At 45.4% G+C, this 19,797-nt stretch overlaps 2 protein-coding genes across 2 annotated transcripts in view; one reads left to right on the top strand and one right to left on the bottom strand.

The window, feature by feature from the left end:
- The window catches only part of RHBDD1 (rhomboid domain containing 1), a 183,128-nt gene extending 165,998 nt beyond the window's left edge, over nt 1-17,130 (bottom strand). Inside the window, exons 1-2 of the mRNA XM_063075484.1 lie at nt 16,877-17,130; nt 5,319-5,481 (exon numbers count right to left, since the gene is read on the bottom strand). The gene's annotated coding sequence lies outside the window, so the exon portion shown is untranslated. The remainder of the gene's footprint in view (nt 1-5,318; nt 5,482-16,876) is intronic.
- The window catches only part of IRS1 (insulin receptor substrate 1), a 56,929-nt gene continuing 51,276 nt past the window's right edge, over nt 14,145-19,797 (top strand). The window contains exon 1 of the mRNA XM_063075461.1: nt 14,145-17,877. Coding sequence (XP_062931531.1) covers nt 14,152-17,856 — 3,705 coding nt within the window. The 5' untranslated portion in view covers nt 14,145-14,151 and the 3' untranslated portion in view covers nt 17,857-17,877. The remainder of the gene's footprint in view (nt 17,878-19,797) is intronic.

Genomic DNA, 19,797 nt, shown 5'->3' with positions numbered 1-19,797 from the left:
GCCTAACTGAGACCCTCATGATCTCATTTGGTTTACGGAAATAGACTCTTAACTACCTTACCCTCACCCCAGATTTCCATTTTATCCTATTTTTCACATCTGCTTATGTTACTTCCCATGTTGATCATGCCAAAGGCTCCTCATTACTGACAAAATAAGTCCAAACTTTTTGTTCTGTATTCAGAGCCATCTCTGTGGGTCCACAAGGTTATTAAATAGCATTCAGTTCTACAATTGAGTACAGTCAGCCCTCTGTATCCCAGGGCTTTGCATCCACTGATTCAATCAACCTTGGATCGGAAATATTAATAAATAAAAAATAACAATACGACAATAAAAATGTGACACAAATAAAAAATATAGTATAATGACTGTTTACATAGAATTTACAATGTATTAGGCATTATAAGTAATCTAGAGATGATTTAAAGTATGTGGGAGGATGTGCATAGGTTACATGCAAACACTACACCATTTTATATAAGGGACCTGAACATCCTTGGGTTTTGGTATTCTGGGGGGCCCTGGAACCATCCTCTGTGTATATCAAGGGACAACTGTACTTCGTACTTGCTATTGTAAGAGTTGTTCTGAATGCTTCTCAAATGAAATGCATCTCAAATGCTTCTTACTCCCATGGTTACCTGGTGCGGAATGTTTTAAATGCATAATCTCTCTTATAGACACAACCTCATGTTCCCTTTACTCCAGTCCACAGGCAATGCCTGCTTTTCTTCATGATTTTTCTACCATCAGTTATACAGTCCCATTCCTGCAATTCTTTCTTTAGCCCCCTTTGTTTAACATATATTCATCACTCAAAGACAGCAGAGAACAGATCAGACAAATTCTACACTCTCAGAGAACAAATATAAAGCCTATCTGATGATAAGGCAATGTTTAAGAAAAATAAAGTAGGCTCAGGGGAGAGTCAACTGGCAAACTCTTGTCCCTTCAGATAAAATGTCTGTAAAGCTTTTTTGACCCTCACCACTGTCTGCTAGGTCCTACTATGCAGTGGAGTGGCATATTAAGGGGTGGGGCAGATGAGGAATGGTGAGAATAATCCCATTCAAAATACGTAATTGAGGACAACAACGAAAATGATGATGATAGCTAATATTTACTAAATACTGATAATACAAGTATTATCTGTTTAAAACCTCACAATAATTCAATCAGTTACTATTATTATTCCTATGTTATTGACATTCAAGACATGATGAAGGAGTTAAAGTAAATTGTCTCCATTTACAATGAGGGTAAGTGGCAGAGCTGATTGAATAAAGGCAGTCCAGATCTAAGGTCAGAACTAATCACTGTTCTATGAATTGACTCACTATAAGGATATCAGGGTATTCATGGCAAAAGATGGAAAAAGGGAAGACTGGGAAGATGCCCAATAAATTTGCATGTCAATAGCCTCTTTGCTTCTAATCTTCTCTCTTCTAAATCCATCCTCCAAAACTACAAGAGTAATCTAATGTGAAAGTCCAACTGTGTCACTGTCCTTATTCTCTGGCTCCCACTGCTGGAGAGGAAAACTGCTGTTATAAATTGCACTCTAATGAAACTTAGGAGGTGGTATTTACATTAACAGTCAACTTAAGAAAACTGCTATACCAAATCTAAGCACCTGGTACAGAAGGAAAAATTTATTTAGTGTCTTGTTTTCTTTAACCATTATGAAGAGAATCCTTTAGTGGCTGTCACTGATAGACTGTCTGCATGGAAATTTAGTTTTTATCCACAGAAATTCCTCTTTGGGGTATGACAGCAAAGTCAGTTAAGATCAGAGATGCAAACGGAAGAATGGTTAAACACAAAAGTTTCTGAGTCAGTTTGAAATCATGGCATCGTTACTCTTTGAGATTTCGCAGCCTTATCTGCAGCAACCTCATTTGCAATTCAAGGATAGCAATTCCCCATACATGTGAGGATTAAATGAGATAATATTTGTAGAGGGCTTAAAACAGCATCTACATAGAAATTCCCAAGCAAGTGATAGCTGTGCATATATATGTCTTTAAGGTTTTCATTATTCTACACTTTAGTTATATTTAGTTACAGTGATTTAAAAACATGATTCTATACTTTAACCAATTTTGTTATAGTGGTTTAACTCAAGTGCTAGTACACAAATGTGGTTAAAAAGCAAAAACAAAAAAGCAATATAAGAGAACACGAAAAAAGTGGGACCCCTCCCAGAGAAAACCATTACTAAGATTTCTTGTTTGTCCCTCAAGAATTTTTTTATGTATATAAAGCATACTTGTGCTTTAAAAAAAAATAATAAATAAATGAGAGCATTTATGATACAGTTCTGCATTTTGCTTTGCTTTTCCTGTGGGGATTTTTCCATATTGGCACATATCGATCTACTGAATTATCTTTTATGGCTATGTGGTATTTCACTGTGTAGCATAACTTATCTAGCACGTTCCCTATTGATGGACATATATGTTGTGTTTAGTCATTTTCGATGACAAGATAACATTTCAATGAATATCCTCGTATGATTATTACTATAGAATTCATTTTTAGAAGTGGAATTGCTGAGTCAAATGGTATATGCTTTTGAAATTTTTATAGCTCTTGTTCAACTGCCCTCTGAAGAGGCTGAAAGAATTTATACTCCTACCCCATTGTAGTCTAGAGAAGTTATTTATATAAATTTCTTACAAACCACTCAATTTTCTTAAGCCAGTTTCCTCACTATCCCAGAAGACCCCATGCAATGTTCCTGCCTCCTTGTCTGTAATCTTGCTGTACTCCTAGCCAAGAATCCCCCTTCCTCTGACGTCTATCAAAATCCTACCTAGGAGGACACACTAAGTTGCAAGTAAGAAAACTAAAATGAAACTAGCTTCAAGAAAATAAATGGAGGTGAGGAGATAATTATTGAAAAGATTCTGAGTGGTTCACAGAATTGGAATTTGAACACTCCCTCTAATTACCCATCCAAACCTCTGCTGTTGCTGTGTAACTTCTCTTCTATAAAGAGTAACAGTGGAATTCTGGCTCCCTGAAATGGGTAGGCTAATATGCCCCATTACTGTCAAAACATGTGAAACTTCCACACCCTGCCTCCGACGTCAGCATCCGGCCCAGCAAAGACCAAAGCCGCGGCCTGGAGCTCCCCAGGCTCCTGAGCCAGGGAGATGTGGGTGCAGGGCCTCAGCCACGCCACCTCCATCTCCTTCCTCCTCCTCCCATCCTAGTCCCCCCAACTTTCCCCTCTTCCCCTATCCGCCAACTGCTCCGCAACATCTTAGAATGTAAAACTAATAATAATAAATAAATAAATTTATAAAAAATGTGAAGCTTTACATCAATGACAGCAAATTATAAACATGAAACTTCAAAAGACATTTGGCAGTGGAAATTTATGGCTTCTTTCAGTGTCCTCTCATCTGTCAATTAGATGGAATTCAGCGGAGAAGTTTAGAAAGCACTGGCTCAATGTCCAAAAAAATCATTTCAGGGAGTCGGAATTCCACTGCTATTTTTTACAATAATATCCTTTACATGAAAGTTGTCTAGAAATAATTCCAGGATCATCTTTATTTTTTCCCATCTACATGGCTAAAATATTCAGGAAGTGCCCCTTCCTCACGCTGTCCGTGGTCCTGAACCAGCCCCTTGTACTCTGTTCTAAAGTCAGTGGAAATGTGATAGGAGGGGAAATGGGGGATAGAGAACATGAAGAGGCTGTTGAGGGAACAAAGAAATGGTTTCTGGTTTTGACAATTTTTAAATACTCTGTTACCAACAAAGAAATTACTCATACAATCAACCTGAGACAAACTGAACGGAGAGAAAGCAATTTGGGGGGAATCGTTGCTAATCTGCCCACATGCGCAAGCAAAGTCACCTGGGGGAGTGAGATCACCACGGTGCAGAGGTGAGATGTGTCACCTGACATTCTTAGTTGACGTATAACAATTTGCACGTGGATTTTCTTTATTTTTGCTTTTATATCATGATGGAAAATTACAAAATTCAAATACTGTTAAGTTTCACAATCCACAGGGATGTGTTTATGTATATTTTGTACATCTATAAAGATTGCAAGAGTTATGGTTTTTACACTTTGGTAAATCGTGTGCCCCATTAATGATAGAGTAATTTTTATTTTACAGTATTATACTCGGGTATTGGTTTGTTTTACGTAAGATTTCATTTATTTTCCAACTTAAAATGAAGTGTTGGTACTGATACTTTTCATTTGAATGTACTAAATTACATCAATCTTTAAAGGTAATTCAAAATAAAGGGAAAAGTTATTTTTGTTATTTGGGAAAATTTTAAATTTAGTAAAGTCTAATAAATCTAGAAGTAAATTTCTAGAAATAAACTTTTATCTAAACCTATAAAAAAGATTTGGTAAAAAATTAGAACATGTTACCTTTGTAATTTTTTCTTTGAACATCTCTCTCCTCTTTTTCTCTCAAAATTTTAAGAAATATCTAGAAATCTAATCTTAGAGGCAAGAAGGCTAAAGTGCACAGTGGGAATTAACTACTTATAACACCTAACATACTTCAGTATCTTTATCCTCATGGCAATATTTTAAGTTAAAGTTATTTAGGAAATATAAAATATGTTGCTATAATTTCCAAATAAACACTACAGGTTTGCTGTACACATCTGAGAAGCGTGTGGAATTTTTAAGATTTCACTGAAGAATTCAATCATATTCTAAACATTTTTTCTGCATCTTAAATCCATGTTAATCTGTTTTACAAATAACACACACAAAGTGATGCTAAAGCCTATGCCAATTCCAAGTCTTTCTCTGAATAGACCAGCAGCAGCAGCTGACTCAGTCATTCACGCTCCTCTCCCTGATATGGTATCTTCCCTTCACCTAAAAAAGAGCAACTTTACTGGCTGCTCTTTCAGTCTCCTTTGCTGGTGTCTTTGTCCTATTCTTTTCTCTATCTACTTTCTCTCCCTTGATGGTTTTATCCAGTGTCATGGATATTAAATCCCACACATATGCTGACAATCTTCACATTTATATCTTTAACCCAGACTTGTCTTTTCAATTCCAGCCTCATATTTACAAATGCCTGCTTGACATTTTCACTCAGGTTCAATAGGCATCTGAAACTCAACATGTCTAGAACCAAACTCCTAATCTTCCCCCATCTCTCCATTCCTATTCATACGGTCTTCTACTCTGTGCTAGTTTTTGTTTGTTTGTTTAAAGCTACAAAATTCTTTGATACACTTTGCATCAAGAACTGCAGTCTAGGTTCCCTTCCCTTTAATCTGACTGGGCTTGTGACTACTTTGACCAGTAGAGTATGTACCGTAGAAATGAAGCTCTATGACTTCTGAGGTGAGGTCGTAAAAGGCTGCACAACTTCTGCCCGGTTCTCTTGGAACACCCACTCTCTGGAAGCTCCTTCTTGGCATGTTTGCTCTTGGGAAGTTCCCTCTGCAGATACTGTCCTTTGGAATCCAGTCTTTATGCTGTGAGAAGCCCAAGAAACATGTAAGTACTCTGGTTGATCTAGTCTTCAGTCACCCTAGCCCAGGTGCCAGACACATGAGTAAAGAAACTTCCAAATTATTCAAGGCTCCAGCCATTGAAATCACCCCTAGCCATTTGAGCCATCCCAGCTGGGGCCCTACACATCATGGAAGGGAGGCAAGCCATCCCCGCACTACCATGTCTGAATTCCTGGCCCACAGAATCCTATCCTAGAGCACAATAAAATGATTCTTTTATGACACTTTGGAGTAGTTTGTTAACCCACCAATAGAAAATTGATGTACAGTCTCAGTTGATGGAAACTTTACCCTTCCAGTTGCACAGGCAAAAAACCTTGGAGTCGTTCTTCATTGTTTTCTTTCAGGTCACATCCCAACACCCACGAATCCTCTCTTACCAGTCCTCATTATTTTGATTTGGTTTTTCTTCTATAGAACTTATCACCTTCTAACATACTACATATTTTAATCATTTAAAATGTTTAATTTTATTGTTTGTCTTCCCTTAGTAGAATGTAAGGTCCATGAGGGTAGGTATCTGCTTTCTACTATAAGTATCTCAGTCACTGGAAACAGTGGTAAATGCTCAGTAAGTATTTGTTAAATGAATAAAAGGGAACTATTCCTTAAAAATTTAATTTCCTGGGAATTGGGGAAATTTATGTTTGTTAAATTAAGAAATACAAAATAACAACATTTTAGCTAGTTTTAATGAAACTAATGTTATTAATAAAACTAATAATTTAAATTACTAAAAAGTAATGCTTGTTCTAAAATGTGTCTTCTTTGAAAAAAAAGGACAGTCTTTTTTTCCCTTTGGCCTCAATCCAAAACTGATACAAAAACAAAGTATAAATTTACATGGACATATTTTAAAATACTTTTATAATATCTACCTCACTTCCCCCCTCCCAAATTCTTTAAATAGTAAATGACAGCAGCTCAATATTACAATAGAATAATATTGGGAAGTGATAGTAAATGTCTATTTTTAAAAAAATAGTAACTGAATTACATTCAATGTTCTTCGTTTGCCTTTCACCTGTCTTCAGATTTCCATTGTAAAGATGAATGGAAAATCCTAAGTGCATCAGATTTCATTGCTTAGTAAGTACAGACTAGTTACAGCTTAGGAAAAAAGCAGTAGAAAATAATTATTGTTGGTACCAAAACTATTATTTAAGTTAACTAGAATCCATTAGAAGCATTGTGGATTTCCCCCTTGGGAGATTCTATGGATGACAATACCATCTAGAGACAATCATTGTTTTGCTTTTGATTTAAATATATAGTGAAGCAGTTTTCAAAATGTGGGTCATGACACCTTAGTGTGCTGGAAAATTAATGTTAGTGGGTCTTGGCAAGCATTAAAAGAAAAAGAGTGTGAGATCAAGAGAGGGAGAGAGAAAGAAAGGATAGAAAGAGCTGAGTGTATCACAGGCAGTAAGGGTAAGTTGTGTTCAGTTGTGGGTGTATAAGTGTGTCTCTGTGTATGTGCGTATGTGTGTAGGGTGTGATGCACAATGTATTTGTAAATGTATTTTTACTGAGAATCACAATCTAAAGTTTTAACCTCACTGCAATAGAATATATCAGAATAAACCTATTAACCAGACTTGTAACAATGTGTGGAGGTCAATCCTGCATATATTTCATAATATCCTAATTTTCACTACCAACTTTTGTTGTTGTTGTTGTTTTGTGGCTGGCTGGTAGAGGGATTCAAACCCATGAACCTTGGTGTTAAAGGGCTGTGCTCTAACCAACTGAGCTAAACTGCCAGCCCATAATATCCTCATTTTTAACATATGGTTTCAGAAATAGGCCAATCAGTGGTTTTCAAATCAGCATGCATAAGGCTCCGTGGGAGTGGAAGTAGGAAAGGGGGAAATGCACATTGACCTACAGAGGATCTGATTTATAGGGTCAGGAGTGGGATGAAGGAAACTTTGATTTTAACAAGTCCCCAGGTGAATAACCCTCTGCCCACATCAGACACCACAGTTAGTGATGTAATTACAAATTTCTTGAGTTCAAGTTAACTCTTTGCAATCCACACAAAGCTAATATTCCTAAGCTTCTAAACAGTTTTTGTTTTTAAATGAAGAAGCATAGATGATGAGGCCCAGCTTGAGGAACTACTTTTTAAAAAGGAGAAAAGGGGGGGGAGAAAAAAAAGAAAGAAAAGGGATAATTGCTAATCTTGCAATTGATGAGAGTAATAAGAAAAATGAGGGGCTGTGGTTGACCCAGTGATTCTTTGTTAGTAAAACCAACTAGATTTATCTCCAGACCTTGACTACTGAATAAAGGGTATGGGACATTCATCATTACCAAAATTCTCATTAAAAATAAACACATTGTGTTAAAAAATAAAGTTGAAGAATTATTTTGAAGATTTTCTAATTAAATTTTAGGCTGAGTGGACTGCATCAAAAAGACAACTTGAAGATGAAGAATAAGGCAAAATCAACAAGAGGTGGTATAAAGTCTGCAAATCCTTCTTGGCATGTGCTTATCTAGATAAAACACTTGGTTCTTTAACTATAAGAAACAGCTGGGGGTTCTGTCTCTGGATTAAGTGACCAAAAGAGTTAAGTAAGTAAGATAAGATGACAAATTGACTGGCAAACTCCCAATTTTTAGCAAAGAAGAATGTAAAAGAAAATGAGAATATTATAGTTAAGGAAATTAAGAAAATTAAAACAAAAAAGAAAAAGCAAGACTTTTAGACAAATGTCAGTTATAGACTTTCCCCCCCAAATCACCAATTAGTAGAATTTCTGAAATGGAAAAATTAAATAATGGCATGGAGTTTTCACTTTTTCCCTTTCTTACAACCTGATCCATCTGTTTATTTCGTACTTTATTTATACCCAAAAGAGCAAATGTTTTGAAATTGTCTGTCGAGGGTATTATTGTCTTTCTCAAATCCTGTGTTAGTTCTCAGTGTATTTATTTTCCCTAAGTTCTCTAGGATAGATGAAGGATGAAATCATGAGGAGAGCAGAACTGGATTCTCACTAGCTGATTGCCAGTAATTGATTTTCCTCATAGGCCCTGAAACTCACCCAGGCTTGGGTCATTGCCTGCTCCACCCAGCTGTAGTAAACAGCCCAGAGGTGAAGACCGTCATTTATTGGTTAAGGTGGTACCTTTGACCATTCCCAAATTATCCAATTAATAAACGTTCCTTTGTGCTTAAATTTTAGTGTAAATAAGAATCTTTAGTTAATGCTGCTTAAAATGTAGCTGTTGGGGTTCCATCCTTCCCTAAGAGATTTTGGTTCAGAAGGACTTGAATGAGGTCAGAAATCTGCAATTTTAATCACACCTTGGAAAATACTAACTCTCCACACTTGTCAAAAAGATCTGAAACCTGTGACTGAAAAGAGAAGCCATAAATGCAATGATGCTAAAACGTAAGTACCTACTTGCATTTCACAGCAGCGTATTACGCCTTTTAATTAATCTTCAGTCATCTGAACTGTGCTACTGAAAGGGGGGTACCCACCCAGCAGAGTCAACATCCCCTACAGTGTGTTAAAAATGCAGCACCTTAGCCTGCCCTAGACCTTCTGAGTCAGAACCTGCATTTTAAGAAGATCCTTAGGTTAGAGAGCCCTGATCTAGCAGATTCTCAAGCCAAGTGTGACTTTCCAGCTCACTTCTAATTCTACTATTTCATATTTTTTTAATCCAAAAGGATGAAAGATTTTAATTACAAGAGAAAACAAAGTTATTATGGGGAGAGTCACCTTCCAGACTCCTAAAGTGTGCTGTCTGTGACTAATGACTTTTAACTCAGAAGGCCATTGGTTGTTGTGATCTCATTTGCCCTGTCTACTTTTTTACAAAAGAGATCATAGTGGTCTGTAGATACGTTCACTTGTCTCCCATTTGTACTGTAAACTTCCTGGGGCAGGATCATGTCTTAGATACCTAAATCCTTAGTGCCTAGCCTAGTGCCTGACACACAAGTAGGTATTCCAAAAAAAGTGAATGGGAAAAAAATCTGCTAATCACTTATATGGGTTATAGCCACCGTTCAAGTTCAAGCTTAAGGTTCTTCTCTATAAAGATTTCTTTAGTTATTTCACCCACCATGATCTCCATCTGCTCTAATACCACTTATTTGACATTTAACACACACATGCACACAGGACTTTAGTCATCAATTATCTTTATTTCGTATCTCTCGTATTACCCCATAAAGCTGTAAGAAACTATCTTTTTATATATTTCATATTGCCTTTCAGAGGAGGAATTCAAATATTTGTTACTATTGAGCTATCTTAAAATAAAAATGGACTTTAAAACGAGAAAATTCTCATGTTTCGATTTTCCTTCAAGCATTATTCTAAATTGCCCAAATGAATTCTGAGATGCCAGTATCTAAATCGTTCCTCCAGTTGTGACCCATTCATCTTAAGGAAAACATTTGTTTTGGTGTAAGAAATGCCTTATAATTTTCAAATGATTAGTTGTACCTTCACTCAACTCAAGCATTTTAGGAATTTATGTAATAATTTATAAACACTATTTTTCTGATAGACTCATGCATAGGCCAATATTTCCATTTTAAAGCTAATTGTAGACATATTACTCAAAAATGCACCCATAGCATGGAAAGTTTAAATCCTTGAATCATAACGGTATTCATAGTATCAACATAGATGTCACAGTGTTTTTTAATGAATCATTATTTCAGCCTTCTTTTAAAATGCACTTGAGCATATTACACAAATCGTCTCTAGCTGTCCTATAGATGGCAGCCTTGAGCAACATATTTTGGTAATGGGTTGTTTTTCGTTCCCGTGAATTTTCAGTTAGGGGTGAATTTCTCATACACTGTATTTCATTACAATACACCACAAGACTAATTTAGCGTAAGGTGACAGGATAATTCTCGTGCCTGCTTAACATTACTTCAGTTAGATTCTACAAAAGCATCTCTTTCTATTCTGTATATTATATGAACCAAACGTGAATTTGCATTTCCAGAGTTATCTCAACCCATTAAAAAAAAAAACGTAGAGAACGATTGAACTTACTATAGTAATAATTGCAATAAATATTAACCACCTTTAATAATGATAGTAAGACATCAGCAAGCAGGAAAAAATGGCAATAACATCTTATGATCAGTGGTTATCTTCCACATGAAACCCATTGGTCTGAACAGAATTTGTCACAGCAGTCTGGCCTATTTCATGACTTCTATCGAATGTTTTAGCCACTGATGTGTTTTTAATGTAGAAATACTTAACCAATGAGATGTATTTTTGAAAAAGCTCTTTAATAACAATCAGTTTTATATGATCAAAATCCTTTCTGTGAAAATTATTGTAAAATATTTGCAAACCAAATTGATCTTCCAGCCCTCCCCTCCTTCCAGAAAAAAGTATTTTGTTTCCCAGAGGGGTACATCCCCTTTATTTAGCTTTTTTGGGGGGACAGGGATTAGAAAGGGAAGGGATCATTTGAAAAGTGAAAGTCTGGGTTTGAGTTGTTTTCCTACAAAAAGTGAAATGCTCCCCCACCCCCACCCCCACGATCAACATCAAACCTGTAAAAAGCCCTGTGGCCTTATCTAGATCACACTGTTTCTAGGAAACAATCCTTTTATTATCTTTCTTTTTTCTTGCCCAGGGTTCCCTTCCCCCGTCTCCCCCAACAGTTCCACTTTCCCACTAACTTCAGGCTTCTCTATTCCGCATCCCTCTCCCCTGCCCCCCATAAAGCACCCTATGCCCCCAGAATATTTCGGTCACTGTTATTGCCGCTTCGTTACCATTTCCACATATCTGCTATTTATAGCCTTGCTGTAGTGGGCACGTGTGCCCACATCACCAGGCTGTCAGAGGAAAAGGAGGGAGGGCTCTCACCATGTGTACTCAAATTATAGATTAACCGGGTTTAGATGAGGCTGCATCATGGCAGGGAACAAGCAGGTGACAGGAGAGAGGACAGGCTCTCGGGCTTCGGTGGGGAGCAGCCCCTCTGCAGATGCCCGATCCCCTCATTCCCGTTTCGTACACCGCTGAATGGCGCCTACGGTTTTTTTTTTCTTCTTCTTCTCTCTCTCTTTTTTAAACTACGCTTTGCAACCTACCTTGGTCCCCTCACCCTCTCTCCCCCCCATTCCCTCCTGCAGTGCAAGTCTTGAAAGACAGGCAGCCCCGCCAATCAGCAAACTCCTCCGGGAAGCTCGCCCCGCCCCTCACCCCGCATTAGGCCGAGGCGCGCTCCCGGGCGGCCCCCAGCGCCTCGACTGCTGCGTGTCCCTCCAGCATCCTGCAGTGCCCGGGAGCTGCAGGCAGAGGAGGGTCCCGGGCGTAGAAAGCGGGCGGAAACCCCAAACGGGCCAGGAACGGAGAGGAAAAATAGGATAGCATTAAGTAGAGTGGCAAACGTCATCTTTGTAGGTCCTTAATGCCAGGTGGGCAAGCAGGGACAAACTGCTTGTTGACAGGTCACCTTAAAGAAAAAGAAAAAAAAAAAAAAAAACTTTGGGGAGCGTTTGCTGTGGTGACACTGATACCGCAGGGGAACTGCGTGAGGCTCTCCAGCTTAACCCGGGCCGCCGACCCGTTCTACCCATGCGGTGCCCATTGTCCTGCACAGCTGAGCTGCCACCATCCTGGTTTTCTTCCGATTATCCTTGTGGTCAAGGTTAAGATTTTATGGGGTGGTTCCACGGGCGTGGAAGCTGTGTGTGAAACGAACACTTCTGCCAATATTTACACACTTGGGGTTTGGCCTTGCGAACCCTCTGTAGGTGCCTAACGTCCTTTAAAATCACACATAGACTTCGGAATGTCTTTTCCCGTCACTGGGTGTGAATCCCGCCTCGGGTGGGCAGGGGGAGGGAGGAACTGTGATATTTACATTCTCTCCCCAGCGGATCAGCAGCTAATCCCACAGCGTCGGGCGTGAGACGTTTCCCGGGGATCCCCGCTTTCCTTCTGGAGTGACCATAACCCCCCAGTCACTGTCCTTGGGCGTCCCTCTGTTCCTTCGAGGTGCCTCACGGCAGCAAATCTGGGGATTCCAGGGTGGAAGGCTGGCCCAGGGTCCCCCTTCTCACCACGGCCTATCACCCTGAAGCCGAAATCCAGCTTTTGGGTTTCGAGGCAGGAAAAGCCTTGACTCGAAATCCCCCTCCCGAGGGGTCGGTCTCACCTGCGCGCTCGGAGGCAGCCCAGCTCCCGCGCCCCCTCCTCCCCGGGTCCCCCACTCGGGGCTCGGCAGCCGCAGCGCCCCCCCGCCGCCCCCCACCCTCACTCCTGCGTCTTCTCCGGCTCGCCCCCTCCCGTTTTCCCAGGCTCCCCTCGTGCTCGCGGGGAGCCACCCAAACACCCCCACCCGCGCCCGCCGCGGGGATTCCTGCGGGCCGGGGGGCGCCCTGGGTGGCGCGCGGGGAGGAAGGCGCTGCGCCAGGGGCGGGCGGCCGCGCAGGGGCGCTGCCCGAGCGCTGCGCCGGGGCCGGGCGCCGCTGCGGCACGGCCGGGGGGCGGAGAGGGGCGGGCGCGGGGCGGGCTCGGCCCGGAATGTAGAGACCCGGGCGGGAGCCTCCCGGCGGCGGCGGCGGCGGCCCGGCTGCCGAGCGCGGAGGCTCCGTCACGTGTTTTTCTCCTCCGAGTGAGACGGCGGCGCGGTCGGAGGGGGCCGGCGCGCAGAGCCAGACGCCGCCGCTTGTTTTGGTTGGGGCTCTCGGCAACTCTCCGAGGAGGAGGAGGAGGAGGACAGGAGGTGGAGGGGAGAAGGAACTGCAGCCGCAGCGCCTCCCGGGGAACAGGCGTCTTCCCCGAGTCCTGCCCAAACCTCCCCCACCCCTCTCCCCCGCCTCCCCCCAACTAGAGCGAGGGGCCGGGATGAGCTTGTCCCTCCGGCCCGTCCCCGGCTGCCTAGTAGCGTTTCGCGTGCAAAAGCCACTTTCTCCGCCCGACATGGGCCCGAATGGGGGCTGCAGAGGACGCGTCCGCGGGCGGCGGCAGCAGCAGCAGCAGTCACAGCCGCAGCGCCGCGGTCTCTGCGATTGAGCTGGTATTTGGGCGGCTGGTGGCGGCGGGGACGGTTCGGGGGGGGTGGGAGGAGGCGGAGGAAGAGGCGAAGGAGGAGGAGGGAGAACCCCGTGCAACGTTGGGACTTGGCAGCCCGCCTCCCCCTGCCCAAGGATATTTAATTTGCCTGGGGAATCGCTACTTCCAGAGGGGAACTCAGGAGGGAAGGCGCGCGCGCGCGCCTGGAGGGGCAGCGCAGGGACCTCCCGGACGCCGCCGCCGCCGCCTCTTTGCGCAGGACTCCAGCCCGGCGGCGAGAGATGCATCTTTGCTCCTTCCCGACTGCGGCGGCTGAGAGACTTGGCACTCGGAGGATCGGAGCTGCACTCACCCCGGACGCTCTGCCTCCCCCCGCGGGCATGAAACGCCCGTAAACTCCGGTCGGGGCTATCTCCTTGGCGCAGCCGCTGCGTCCTTCTTTGGCTGCCCATCCCCGGCGTGGGGCGCGGTGTGGATTTCGGAGTCGGGGTTTCTGCTGCGTCTAGCCCCGTTTGCATGTGCGGGGCCGCGGCGAGTACCCACCGCCCCCCACCCAGTTGTTTTTCGGCGCCTTCCTCTGCTCGGCGGCAGCGGCGGCGGCAGCATGGCGAGCCCTCCGGAGACCGACAGCTTCTCGGACGTGCGCAAGGTGGGCTACCTGCGCAAACCCAAGAGCATGCACAAGCGCTTCTTCGTGCTGCGGGCGGCCAGCGAGGCGGGGGGCCCGGCGCGCCTCGAGTACTACGAGAACGAGAAGAAGTGGCGGCACAAGTCGAGCGCCCCCAAACGCTCGATCCCCCTCGAGAGCTGCTTCAACATCAACAAGCGGGCTGACTCCAAGAACAAGCACCTGGTGGCTCTCTACACCCGGGACGAACACTTTGCCATCGCGGCGGATAGCGAGGCCGAGCAAGACAGCTGGTACCAGGCTCTCCTGCAGCTGCACAACCGCGCTAAGGGCCACCACGACGGCGCCTCCGCCCCGGGGGCTGGAGGCGGTGGGGGCAGCGGCAGCTCCGGCGTCGGGGAGGCTGGGGAGGACCTGAGCTATGGGGACGTGCCCCCGGGACCCGCGTTCAAGGAGGTATGGCAGGTCATCCTAAAACCTAAGGGCCTGGGACAGACGAAGAACCTGATTGGCATCTACCGCCTATGCCTGACCAGCAAGACCATCAGCTTCGTGAAGCTGAACTCGGAGGCGGCGGCCGTGGTGCTGCAGCTGATGAACATCAGGCGCTGCGGCCACTCGGAGAACTTCTTCTTCATCGAGGTGGGCCGTTCCGCCGTGACTGGGCCCGGGGAGTTCTGGATGCAGGTGGATGACTCGGTGGTGGCCCAGAACATGCACGAGACCATTCTGGAGGCCATGCGGGCCATGAGCGATGAGTTCCGCCCTCGAAGCAAGAGCCAGTCTTCGTCCAACTGCTCCAACCCCATCAGCGTCCCCCTGCGCAGGCACCATCTCAACAACCCCCCGCCCAGCCAGGTGGGGCTGACCCGCAGGTCGCGCACGGAGAGCATTACCGCCACCTCCCCGGCCAGCATGGTGGGCGGGAAGCCGGGTTCCTTCCGTGTCCGTGCCTCCAGCGACGGCGAAGGCACTATGTCCCGCCCAGCCTCAGTGGACGGCAGCCCCGTGAGTCCCAGCACCAACAGGACCCACGCCCACCGTCATCGGGGCAGCTCCCGGCTGCACCCGCCGCTCAACCACAGCCGTTCCATCCCCATGCCTTCTTCTCGCTGCTCGCCTTCGGCTACCAGCCCGGTCAGTCTGTCGTCCAGCAGCACCAGTGGCCACGGCTCCACCTCGGACTGTCTCTTCCCACGGCGGTCTAGTGCGTCTGTGTCCGGCTCCCCCAGCGATGGTGGTTTCATCTCCTCCGATGAGTATGGATCCAGTCCCTGCGATTTCCGAAGTTCCTTCCGCAGTGTCACTCCGGATTCCCTGGGCCACACCCCACCGGCCCGTGGTGAGGAGGAGCTGAGCAACTATATCTGCATGGGTGGCAAGGGGGCCTCCACCCTGGCTGCCCCCAATGGTCACTACATTTTGTCTCGAGGTGGCAACGGCCACCGCTACCTCCCAGGAGCTAGCTTGGGCACCAGCCCAGCCTTGGCTGGGGATGAAGCATCCAGTGCTGCAGAGTTGGATAATAGGTTCCGAAAGAGAACTCACTCGGCGGGCACATCCCCTACCATTTCCCACCAGAAGACACCGTCCCAGTCTTCAGTGGCTTCCATTGAGGAGTATACAGAGATGATGCCTGCCTACCCACCAGGAGGTGGCAGTGGAGGCCGGCTACCGGGCTACCGGCACTCCGCCTTCGTGCCCACCCACTCCTACCCTGAGGAGGGTCTGGAAGTGCACCCCTTGGAGCGTCGTGGGGGCCACCACCGCCCAGACACCTCCACCCTCCACACTGATGATGGTTACATGCCCATGTCCCCAGGGGTGGCCCCCGTGCCTGCCAGCCGAAAGGGTAGTGGGGACTATATGCCCATGAGCCCCAAGAGCGTGTCTGCCCCACAGCAGATCATCAACCCTATCAGGCGCCATCCCCAGAGAGTGGACCCCAATGGCTACATGATGATGTCCCCCAGTGGCAGCTGCTCCCCTGACATTGGAGGTGGGCCCAGCAGCAGAACTGCCCCTTCTGGGAGCAGCTATGGGAAGCTGTGGACCAATGGGGTAGGGGGCCACCACTCTCACGCCCTGCCCCACTCCAAACCCCCAGTGGAGAACAGTGGTAGCAAGCTCTTGCCTTGCACAGGTGACTACATGAACATGTCACCAGTGGGGGACTCCAACACCAGCAGCCCCTCCGACTGCTACTATGGCCCTGAGGACCCCCAGCACAAGGCAGTCCTCTCCTACTACTCCTTGCCAAGGTCCTTTAAGCACACCCAGCGCCCTGGGGAGCCGGAGGACGGTGCCCGGCACCAGCATCTCCGTCTTTCCTCTAGCTCTGGTCGCCTTCTCTATGCTGCAGCGGAAGATTCTTCCTCCTCCACCAGCAGCGACAGCCTGGGTGGGGGATACTGTGGGGCTAGGCTGGAGCCCGGCCTCCCACATCCCCACCATCAGGTCCTGCAGCCCCATCTGCCTAGAAAGGTGGATACAGCTGCCCAAACCAACAGCCGCCTGGCTCGGCCCACGAGGTTGTCCCTGGGGGATCCCAAGGCCAGCACTTTGCCGCGGGTCCGAGAGCAGCAGCAACAACCCCTGTTGCACCCTCCGGAGCCCAAGAGCCCAGGGGAATATGTGAATATTGAATTCGGGAGTGATCAGCCTGGCTACTTATCTGGCCCTGTGGCTTCCCGCAGCTCACCTTCCATCAGGTGTCCATCCCAGCTCCAGCCAGCTCCCAGAGAGGAAGAGACTGGCACCGAGGAGTACATGAACATGGACCTGGGGCCGGGCCGGAGGGCATCCTGGCGAGAGAGCGCTGGTGTGGAGGTGGGCAGAGTGGGCCCTGCACCTCCAGGAGCTGCTAGCGTTTGCAGGCCCACCCGGGCGGTGCCCAGCAGCCGGGGTGACTACATGACCATGCAGATGGGTTGTCCCCGTCAGAGCTACGTGGACACCTCACCGGTCACCCCTGTCAGCTATGCTGACATGCGGACAGGCATTGCTGCAGAGGAGGCAAGCCTGCCCAGGGCCACAGCAGCTGCTCCCTCCTCATCCTCAGCAGCTACTGCTCCCCCTGCTGCGCCTCAAGGAGCAGCTGAGCTGGCTGCCCGCTCTTCCCTGCTGGGGGCCCCGCAGGGCCCCGGGGGCATGAGTGCCTTCACCCGGGTGAACCTCAGTCCCAACCGCAACCAGAGTGCCAAAGTGATCCGTGCAGACTCGCAAGGTTGCCGGAGGAGGCATAGCTCCGAGACCTTCTCCTCGACGCCTAGTGCCACTCGGGCGGGCAATGCGGTGACCTTCGGAGGGGTGACTGCAGTAGGAGGCGGTGGTGGTGGTGGTGGCAGCAGCAGCAGTGAGGACGTAAAACGCCACAGCTCTGCTTCTTTTGAGAATGTGTGGCTGAGGCCTGGGGAGTTTGGGGGATCCTCCAAGGAGCCAGCCCAAGGGTGTGGGGCTTCTGGAGGTTTGGAGAATGGTCTTAACTACATAGACCTGGATTTGGCCAAGGACGTCAAACAACGTCCTCAGGAGCGCCCCCCTCAACCGCAGCCACCCCCACCCCCGCCCACTCATCAGCCCTCGGGCAGCAGTGAGAGCATCGCGACCCACCGCTCCAGTGAGGATTTAAGCGCCTACGCCAGCATCAGTTTCCAGAAGCAGCCAGAGGACCGCCAGTAGCTGAACTGGACATCACAGCAGGTGCGTTTCCATGGTTGACAAAGTCAGAAGGCAAAACTGCTTTGAACCTTGTGCTTGAATTCTGTTCTTCCCCTCTGCCCCTTCCTGCTCCTTCCCACTGCTTCCTTAGGGAGAACGAACTTAAATTCTCAGAGATCACAAGATGTTCACCCCACAGTGACACCTGGCAGAGAGTCAAATAAACGTGTAGGAACAGCCACAGGAGGGCTTTTTCACTTGAGAATTCCCATGTGAACTTACTTACTGTAGCATTAAAAAAAAAAACTTACATTCTATAATACCAGTTCCGAGGTTTGTAAACTTCATATATAAGAACCTTGATCTCTTCATAGAAGTTTTCTTATATTTAGGTCAGCCCCTGGAAGGGACAGTTTTACAAAGATATTTGTTAGTACTGGGGCAAAACCCTTCATTTAAGAGAGTTTCTCATAGCTCTCATAGCTCTTAAGAGTGATCTTATCGAGCTAATCTGTGTGCTTTTGTTTGGTGATTTCACAATACCAAGGCAACATAAACAGCAGCAGGAAACATCAGTTTTTATTCATGGTGCCCTAAAAAAATTCAGGACTTAGAGTTTTTTAGGCTTACGTATTTAGAGAGAAGTACCTATCCATCTTGATACTTGATCTTTCAAGAAAGTAATTATAGGTGACATTTTCTTTTTGTTCCTGTACCAGGATTTGTGAAATATTATTTCCACACGACCCACCATCTCACAGGCATGGCTGCTTTTACTTACAGGATATGCAGCAAACTGTGTGCGTCTGGGACCCATTATTAGTTAAGAGTTATGGAAGTTCAGCCCAGCATGTCTGTCTTATAGTTGTCTCTTCTTGAACTGAGACATCACACGTATCATTTGGGGCTACTGTACATCTTCTGTAAAATTACTTCACATTTTGTAGTGAAAAGAAGGCTTGTAAGTCAGGGAAATGGAGGTTTTGTTTTGTTTTGCATTGAAGGCTAAACCGTCTACTCTTCACTGTTAGGATATTTATTGTTCACCTTGAAGTTCAAGAGTAAACGCCTCAGTAAATGTTGAAAGTTGGCCTTAGGACTTCTGTGGCTAAGGCTGTATTGAAAATGAAAAACATTTGTAATAGAGAATTAGCCTACCCTTCCTTCTGTTGAGCCTATTTTCTGGTGGTCATAATTGTGGGTAGAAGAGAGGAGTATAGTTTGCAAATAATGTGATGAGTTGGCAATGCAGAAGTTTCCAGCATTTGGAAACACTTTATTCTGACAAACTGATTATCTTGTGAATTTTGTATATGCTTTATAGAATGAGCTTTTAAAATCATTCGTTTTTCTTAAAATGCGTTCATTCATAAGAAATTTATTTTGTGTCTTGGGTTACTGTTGATAGGTATTTGTTTATTATGTGGTCACGGTATCCTTGATTCTGTTTCCAATATTTGATATCACTCTCTGTTTTGTAGATCAAGATGTAGGTATATGAACCTTCAAACTAAGATTTTAGGTTATGAGTTACAAAAAGCATTTATTTGATAAGTATTTATTTCGATATTTGTTTTCATTCACTAGAAAAGATATTTAATTGTGCATATCAATGTCAACATATTAATTTTAGTTATTTCCAATGATATTTTTGGGAGTTGGAATCCCTGTAACACTTTAACCATTTGTATTATAAAGTGCTTCATTTAGAAAGTAATGAGAATTTGAAGGAAACAAACCCAGCAGAACTAACATTTTTAAAGGAGATGAAAGAAGAGACTAAGAAACAATAAGTTTTTCTCACCCTTTTTCTTAACTTGTACTGCATAGATTTCTTTTTATAGAGTAGAATAAATAATGTTTTCTCTGAAGAAAATTGACCCAATAGTTTTCTATTTTTTCTATTTTTAAGAGGCTTTAAAATAAAATCCTCCTTATGTGAAGATACATTAAAAAACAAAC

This window comes from Cynocephalus volans, chromosome 1 (assembly GCF_027409185.1).
Source record: "Cynocephalus volans isolate mCynVol1 chromosome 1, mCynVol1.pri, whole genome shotgun sequence".
In the NCBI taxonomy this organism is placed as follows: domain Eukaryota; kingdom Metazoa; phylum Chordata; class Mammalia; order Dermoptera; family Cynocephalidae; genus Cynocephalus; species Cynocephalus volans.
Note: the sequence above shows the minus strand (reverse complement) of the source record. Positions and strands in the feature narration are given on the sequence as shown.